Below are 7,656 nucleotides of genomic sequence, written 5' to 3' on the forward strand. Positions count from 1 at the left end.
GTATAACAATACATTCCAGTTCAAGTTTGTAGGATAATTAATATACATGTAAATACAGATGTTTATTGATGCTGATTGATGCATTTATAGTTTTGGACAGAACAAAGCAAGCCATCTTCATTTTTCAATTATGCTAAGCTAACAAGCGTTTATATTTGTTACAAAGATGTAAAGTGTATGCTTCTGTTTTACACTTATGGCCGGTCCATTACTGTGCAACAAAAGATCAAAGTTCGGTTCTGCCTTATGATTGATGATGATCGGCTCTTTCACGATTCCTCACTAACAGGTGAACAAACAGAGCGAGCTGACAAAACTCTTGGTTGGAGTTAATAATCACAGCCGACAGTCAGCAGAGTCTAGCCAAACCACCTTTTATTAATTCATTCATCCATCTGAGAAAGGATGTGTTAACAGATGGGAGTACAACTTTGCGCTGTCTTTGTTTTACAGTAGATTATCTTTGACTAAGCAACTTGTCTTTGTCTCTAGTTGCACAGTGGCATGATTCAAACACTTCAAACACTCAGAGCGCAGCTCTGCACCTGATGCCTCCCAGTGAAACACTGAGTGTAACCAAGGCAGCATGACGCTCACGAGGCTTTAGTGGGTGCACATCGGTGTTGTTGTGCTCCAAGAGAATCTCAAATGTAAATCACAGATCACAGAAATACCTGCAAGCAATACAATTAACATTTTGAGTGATTCGGCCATCTTTGGACACAGATGGAAATGTATATGGTCATGTTTTTATAACATAATAACATATTTATATTCATATAAACATATTCAAAGTATTCAAATTCCAGAGGAAAAACGAACACTTAGGAAATGTTTCAGACACACTTTTCTCTTAAAGTTGTTCCAGTGTTTCGGCAAAATTCTGCTTTTCTTCCTGTAACTGACAGGACACATAATCATCTTTGTAAGGCTTCTCCAGTGGAAACTTATATTATGTACATAATAAATGAGTGACTATTTGTAGTGCTCCATATTACAGCTTTATTGTACAGTATAATTCAACTGAAAATGTACTGTGAAACTAAACAGATTATTAATCTCACAGTGTGTCACTTAGTGGTTAAATAACAAAAATATGTAGATTAGCAAAGAAAATTAGGAATCAACACATGCTACACTGGCAAACTTCTGGCTTCAACGTTAGCATTAGCATTATAAGGAACCCAGACAAAGTCCTTTTAAATACCTGCACTTTGTGTCATGGATATATCTTCAGGAATGTCAGCATACCATGTTAAAGTTGGCTCAGGGGCTTGCATGCCATGTTGCTAACATTAGGGATGCAACGATACCAATTTTTTCAAACCAATACGATACCGATACTTGGATCTGAGTACTTGTCAATACAGAGTACAAAAACCGATACTTCTACCACACACACACACACACGCACACGCACAATGCAATGAATTGGAAGACAGGTTTTATTTTATTCTCTGCCGATAATAAATAATATATTAATAAAAATGACCACAAAAAAATTTCAAGTGAAAAATAAGCACTTCTGTTAAATTATTGCAGAGTCTCCAAATTGAAATTTAACAAAATATCACTGAACTATTGGCACTGTCTCGAGCTTTCGGAATAATAAATAAACACTTCTGGTTGGAATAAAATAAATACAAATTAGGTTTGAGAATAAAATAAACTTTAAAATTGTTGCAGAGTGTCCATATTGTAAACAAACAAACAAAATAACGAAAGTATTTGGCATTGACGAACTCCCCATCTGCCCGTGGATCATCAGTCCACTCTGCCGTTAAACCGAGGACTGACATCGCGCACACACTGCTTGTCTTTACCTCTTTAGAAAGTTTTGGCACCATTATCTCCCTGATGTGTGGGCGGCTGGGAATTTCATATCGCAGCTCGAGTATGCTGAGAAGAATCCTATGTTTTCCACGACTGGCATTGGCTGGTCATCCAGAGCGATAAAATGAGTCAGAGCCTCTGTTATTTTAACTGCCCGTGGATTTTCTCTTGACATTTTTCATCGCTTTTCCAAAACCTGAGTTAAAGTTGGCTGTTCCCGGTCCACACTGCTGACATTTTGTTTAGCCTAGCTACAGCAGCCTCCAGTTTCTCTTTTTTTATCTGGAGCTGCCAGTCTGACTCGTCTAACCCTGTGCCTGTTTAACGCAGGATGTCCCCCTAGTGGCCAATCTAAAAAACTACAACAAAAATGACAAGCCACCCTCTGATTAACAAAATAAGTTAGTATCGGTTCATGGTATCGGTTAACTTTTACGAGTATGAGTACACACACATTTTACAGTATCGGCCCCGATACCCGATACCAGTATCAGTATCGGTGCATCCCTAGCTAAGATGATTTTTGATTATCTGAATAACCATCAAGTTGTAAGAAAACTAGCTACTTTATGCAACTATTTTTTGTTTAAATGATATACATTTACTTTACCTGGTAGCATGCTAAGCACTGCCACTAAAAGGTGGTGGTAAAGCATATAGAGGCTTTATTTACCGACCACTATTAAACAACAGAACAGAAGAAGAATACACGATTAACTGCGAAGCGACAGATTGATGAAACATCTGTGAGACTATACAGCTAGCAGAAGACAAGAGTACCACAACTATACATAGTCATTTAAGGGGGATTTAAGGGTAGGAGGTGATCTTGGAAGTATAACAGTGTAAAATGGAATCATACATTTCCTTGAAATGCCTATCTCCAGTGTAGTTAAATTTTGGTATGTGTGTTAGAAGATCAGCATGAAATCAGATACACCAGAGGCTGATCAGCCAGTCATCCATCATGGCCAATCAGCTGAAAACAGCCGACTGGCCCATCGATCTGTGCATCTCTACTTCAGACAAACTTGGAGCGTGGCCGAGCACAGCTCGGCATGTCTCTGCATTTGTGACACTAAGTGGAGAAAACGCTTATAAAATATTAAGTTACATTTCTCCCTCTAACTGTCTGATATTGTCAAACAGGGATAGGGGGGAAATCTCTCTGTTTTAATTACTCTGAATTATGTAAGAGCTAATGATAAAAATAACCTGAGATAAATCAACTGCCTGCAAGGCCCACCTACAGCATGACGCCTCGCAGAGAAAGCACTTACTTTATTGGCTGTCGCACAAAAAACGTTGGCTCACCCATGTAAAATCAATCTGGACTGAAACAGAAAATAATACTCACAAGGAGATAAACAAAATTAAGTCGAGCCTGAGCCATTGTTAATGGCGCTGTCCAATTTGCAGAGAGAATTACTTCAGGGGAGACAATCGAATGGACGAAAGCTGAAGAGCTTTCAGAAATCTTTCTGCAGTAGCCATGTATAGTGCTGAAGTGAGGTGTTACACGTTCCTATTAATTACTCTTATCACCGAGTGACAGGCTGTCCTTCCTGTGAAAATGTCATCCAAAGCAAGAGGAAACAGGAAAAACAAGTGGGGGAATGACAGCATTACAGCCACTTTGTCTGTGAAGACAAATCAAGGAAGGTCGGCAGCAAAGGCTCCATCCAAAAGGGTGAGGTTTTCTAAAAGACCGCAGTCTGACCAGTAATCACAGGGCAGGCTCAGGATGACCTCCCACCTCAAACCACACCTGTTAATTAGAGGAAATACTCATCTGTGTGTACTCTCTAGAACACTTGGTGTAGGAGTAAACACAGCCCTAACAGCTGAGCGAGTGGCTCCAGTGAAAGCAGCACAGTCTCCAAACAGAAACTGTTTAGAAAGATTGCGAAACTGCAGCCAAATTCTACCAGCCTGGAGTGGGACTGCACAGCATGTGCTTTACTGTGACTTTGCTTTTCTTTGAATACCCCTTAGGATCAAATTAAACACTTTCTTTTGGGGGTTTTTCTTTAAGCCTCATTCATTGCTCTTTTCTCCCATGCCGGGCATTCCCACTTGAAGCAACTTGTCAGTTTAAAACCCACCTGATGCTTAAATCAAACTTGTTGTTGTTGTGCATAGCAGAGTGCAACTTTCGGCAGCCTCGACGCCTCTCTCGTCTCATTTGTGACAAAGACGACAGCTAAATTAGGGACCAGAAAATGTCTCGCATTACAGCAGAAAGCCCACTTTTCATTAGCAAATGAATGAGAACGTGTGGAGGCTTTTTCAGTCCTCCACACGTGCATGAAAACCCAGAAATCATAGATATCAAACTACTGTAAGCACGCTTGTGAGCTCGCTGGCATCTTTACCTGACAGGCACTGTCAGGTAAATCTTGAGGTACTTTGCATTAATATGCACACTGGTGCTGTTGCATTTATTTGTAGGTTGTCAAAGTTAATCAGCTCCAGACCATTTGGCTTCCTGAGAATGACTTATTAAAGTTGAGAGACTTTGAAAAAAGACAAAAAAGAAAAAGAGAGCCACGACCGCTGAGCACATTCACAATTCAGTGACACAAAGAAACAACAGATGCAAGGGCTGGAGGTGGATAATAAGATTCAAGTGGAGGTGGACGACGTGGGAGAAGGGAACGCTCTGCGAGAGAACGATGATGTTAACGCTAATAATGCGTTTTTCACCAGGTTAAATGGTACCGAGCAGCATGGGTTATTATTATTATTTTTATTTTTTTACCAGAGATCAGGTCAGTGCCGCCTCTCTGCCTCTGGCATGCCCAGCTTGCAAATCATGTGGAAATGTGGATGTGGGACTCGAGTCACTGTCAGTACACATGCCAGGATGATCCTGTGCAGCGGCTCCTGTTTGCATGTGTGTGCATGTGTGAGAGAGACAGACAGGAAAGGGGCTGCTGAGCGCAGTGTCACAGACTTCTCTGGATGTAAAAGGGGCAGACGTGCACGGCAAAAGCCACAGATTAAGTTGCACACCATCTTGAAAGAAACACTAGCAGAAGTTGGAGAGATTCTTTTTAAAAGTCTGAGTCTCAGAGTTCATTGGCACAACACTTGTAGCCTGAAGACGTTCAACTACCCATTAAGCCGGGCGGTCGTTTCAGAATACAAGCTGCCTTTGTGAAGGAACCTTCCCTGCTTTGTTAAATTCTCATCTGGCTGCCCACATTGTTCTCTGTGACCCCATAAGATCTCCTTCCTGCAGAGTGAAGCCTTAGACCTGAGTTTGTTTGTTTTTTGTTTGTTTTTGCAGACACGGGGTATGCGAATGCAGTAAAACCACTAAAACACAATAATCTCGCACATACCCACTCTGAATGTCTGCCCATTGACTTCTGACATTGTTGCTCATGCTGGCTCAGTTTTTAAAATCATAGGGTTATGCATTGTTTACATACCTAGATAAGAGTGGAAATGTTATTTTGTTTGTGTGTGTTTTTTGTTTGTTTTTTTTACATTAAGGTAGCCCACATTTTGTTTCAATCCAAAATTCAATGTTTCAGCACTCTGAGAACACAAACAAGCACAAGCTGGGGAGGGAAATAAAGCTTTGAAACCCTCTAACAATACCTGCACTTCCATTCAGAAATGCACATTCCTTGGGAAACTGTCTAAAAGCGGCTACCGAACTGGGTAGAACTACAACCCAGCTGGGCATCTCACAAAGGCTCTGTTGTTGTGGTTGGTGAAACATCAGCACAAGGGACTGGAGTTACAGAGCAACTCTAACACTTTATTATTATTATCATTATTTTAAATGAGGATAACAATAACACAGTTTAATTTAACAAAAACCGTGAAGCTGTTGTTGTGCGGGAAAATCTCTTGGATATCAACAAATCAGTCCTCTTACCTCTACACTGAAAGACTGCTCCTCTCCGTTCACGGCACATAAAATCCACAGCAACAACTGCAAGCATAACGTCCCCATACAGCAGCTATTAAGACATCTCCTACTGCGGAGCGCCAATAAAACCATAGTGACACCCGCTGTTGGAGCTTATTGTCTGCGCTCAGTTTTATTTACAGGCGACACAGAGAAATGGGCAGCGGGAATAAATCCTACACATTTGGCAGCAACATCGCTGATGTCTCGCTGTCTCTCTTGCGGTGCCGAAAGCAGAGGACGGGGGAGTGAAATGGGCGAAGGAGCGGATTCGTCGAGCCCTTGCACCCGCTGCTTTCGCCGCGGTTTCGGGAGGAGGTTATCCCCGGGGAAAGAATCGCTGTTAACGCCTCTCAGGCGCCTCCTGGTCCCACAGTCCCCGGGTCAGTCCTCCGGTACACCGGCCGTTGTTCCAAGCGGACGCGTCCAGCCCGTTTTCTGCACCGCGCGGCATAGCTGCCCGTTTTCAATCGTGTTTCCCACCGAATGCGCATGTGCACACTGGCACGAGCGCCCCCTCCCATCCCCATCCTCATCAAAATCCCAGATAAAAACATAACAGTCCTCATCCTGCCAGTGCAGTTTGACACAAACGTAAGAAGCGCTATTTTCCCACTCAGCATATTCTGCTATTGTTCTTCTCTTTGGGTAAATAAACACGCAGGCTTCCGTATTTGGCTCCATGGCATTTTTCACATGGCAACAAGCAGGGACAGCTTATTATTGTGCTAATATAACCAACTTTATTTCATAACTTGAGACGAGTAGAAAATTGTGACTGTTCATAAATGCCCCATAAGCTTTTATGATGTAAATATTAAACTGAGTAGCATAAAAGTGCAAGTTAAATATATTTTAAAAATAATAAAATGTTTACATGGTTTTTATATCGTTTTTAATACCTTCTCCCTATACTGCTATGTATATTTAGATTTACATTCTTATTTTTATGATTTCCATCAGCCACAGCCAAGCTACATGTAATGTGCTCCTGTGCCCATGCGTATGAGATTTCTGTATCCATGTTTTAAACCCTCCTTTGCCAATAGAGGGCGATGACAGGCTCAGTGTTCAACCACCACCCTCAGTGTGGGTGTGTAATCCTACTCCGATATCTCCTGTGTGTCAACTTGGCTTCCAGTATAAGGTAATGATGCCATCAGGAGTGTTGTCACCGTAGAGAAAGTGATGTGTTCACGGTTTAAGAACGCTCCTTTTACAAAGAAACCTTTCATCAAAGTCTCATCTTTGCATTAATAAAAGACTGTGACAAATCTGTGTCATTTATTATTGGTAAACAGAGTTATATTGCCTTTGCAATGGCACTTGGGTCCTCACTAATACACAAAAAGTGCCACATTAAAGAGCCTCTGTTTAATCTCCTCGTATAATAAAGAAGGGGCAGGCATAATGACCCAGGTCAATGATTTTCTACTTAAACTAACACCAGGGGACGAGGAACAAGCAGCATGTGTGCCACAGCAAAAGGTAGGTGAGCCACACTATTAGGCTATTAATGAGAGTTGACTTTGCACACACACTCCAGCTTCATCCTGGGACAAATTCTCACACTAAATGGATAAAACTCCATTTAAAGTTTTGAAAAACACTAGGAGCGTCAGAACAGGCACAGTTTGGCTTGAACCCCGTGTGATCCACGTGAGTTCTGCAGGGCATCATGTCACGCTAACTCTTAAAAAAAACATCATCTTACTTATTACACTTCATGGAGGAAGTATTAATTATAGTTTGCAGATGTAAGTTTATTGTATCTGGACAGGAAATGACAAACACTTTGGAGCACTGTGTCAGCTCATAGGAAAGGGTAAAATTTATTGTGTGTCTAACAAGGTGAAGCTCGTGAATTCTCATGAATTATTGATTCTTCTTTTGCACAG

General features: G+C 41.4%; 1 protein-coding gene across 2 annotated transcripts in view; it reads right to left on the reverse strand.

The window, feature by feature from the left end:
• mmp16a (matrix metallopeptidase 16a (membrane-inserted)) overlaps positions 1-6,260 on the reverse strand; it is a 73,691-nt gene extending 67,431 nt beyond the window's left edge. For both annotated transcript variants that reach the window (XM_005744902.1, XM_005744901.1), the window contains exon 1: positions 5,726-6,260. In XM_005744902.1, coding sequence (XP_005744959.1) covers positions 5,726-5,851 — 126 coding nt within the window. In that variant the 5' untranslated portion in view covers positions 5,852-6,260. The remainder of the gene's footprint in view (positions 1-5,725) is intronic.
• Positions 6,261-7,656: the final 1,396 nt, after the last annotated feature.

The sequence above is a fragment of the Pundamilia nyererei genome, unplaced genomic scaffold (genome assembly GCF_000239375.1).
Source record: "Pundamilia nyererei isolate P.nyererei 1_Seehausen unplaced genomic scaffold, PunNye1.0 scaffold00150, whole genome shotgun sequence".
NCBI classification, from domain to species: domain Eukaryota; kingdom Metazoa; phylum Chordata; class Actinopteri; order Cichliformes; family Cichlidae; genus Pundamilia; species Pundamilia nyererei.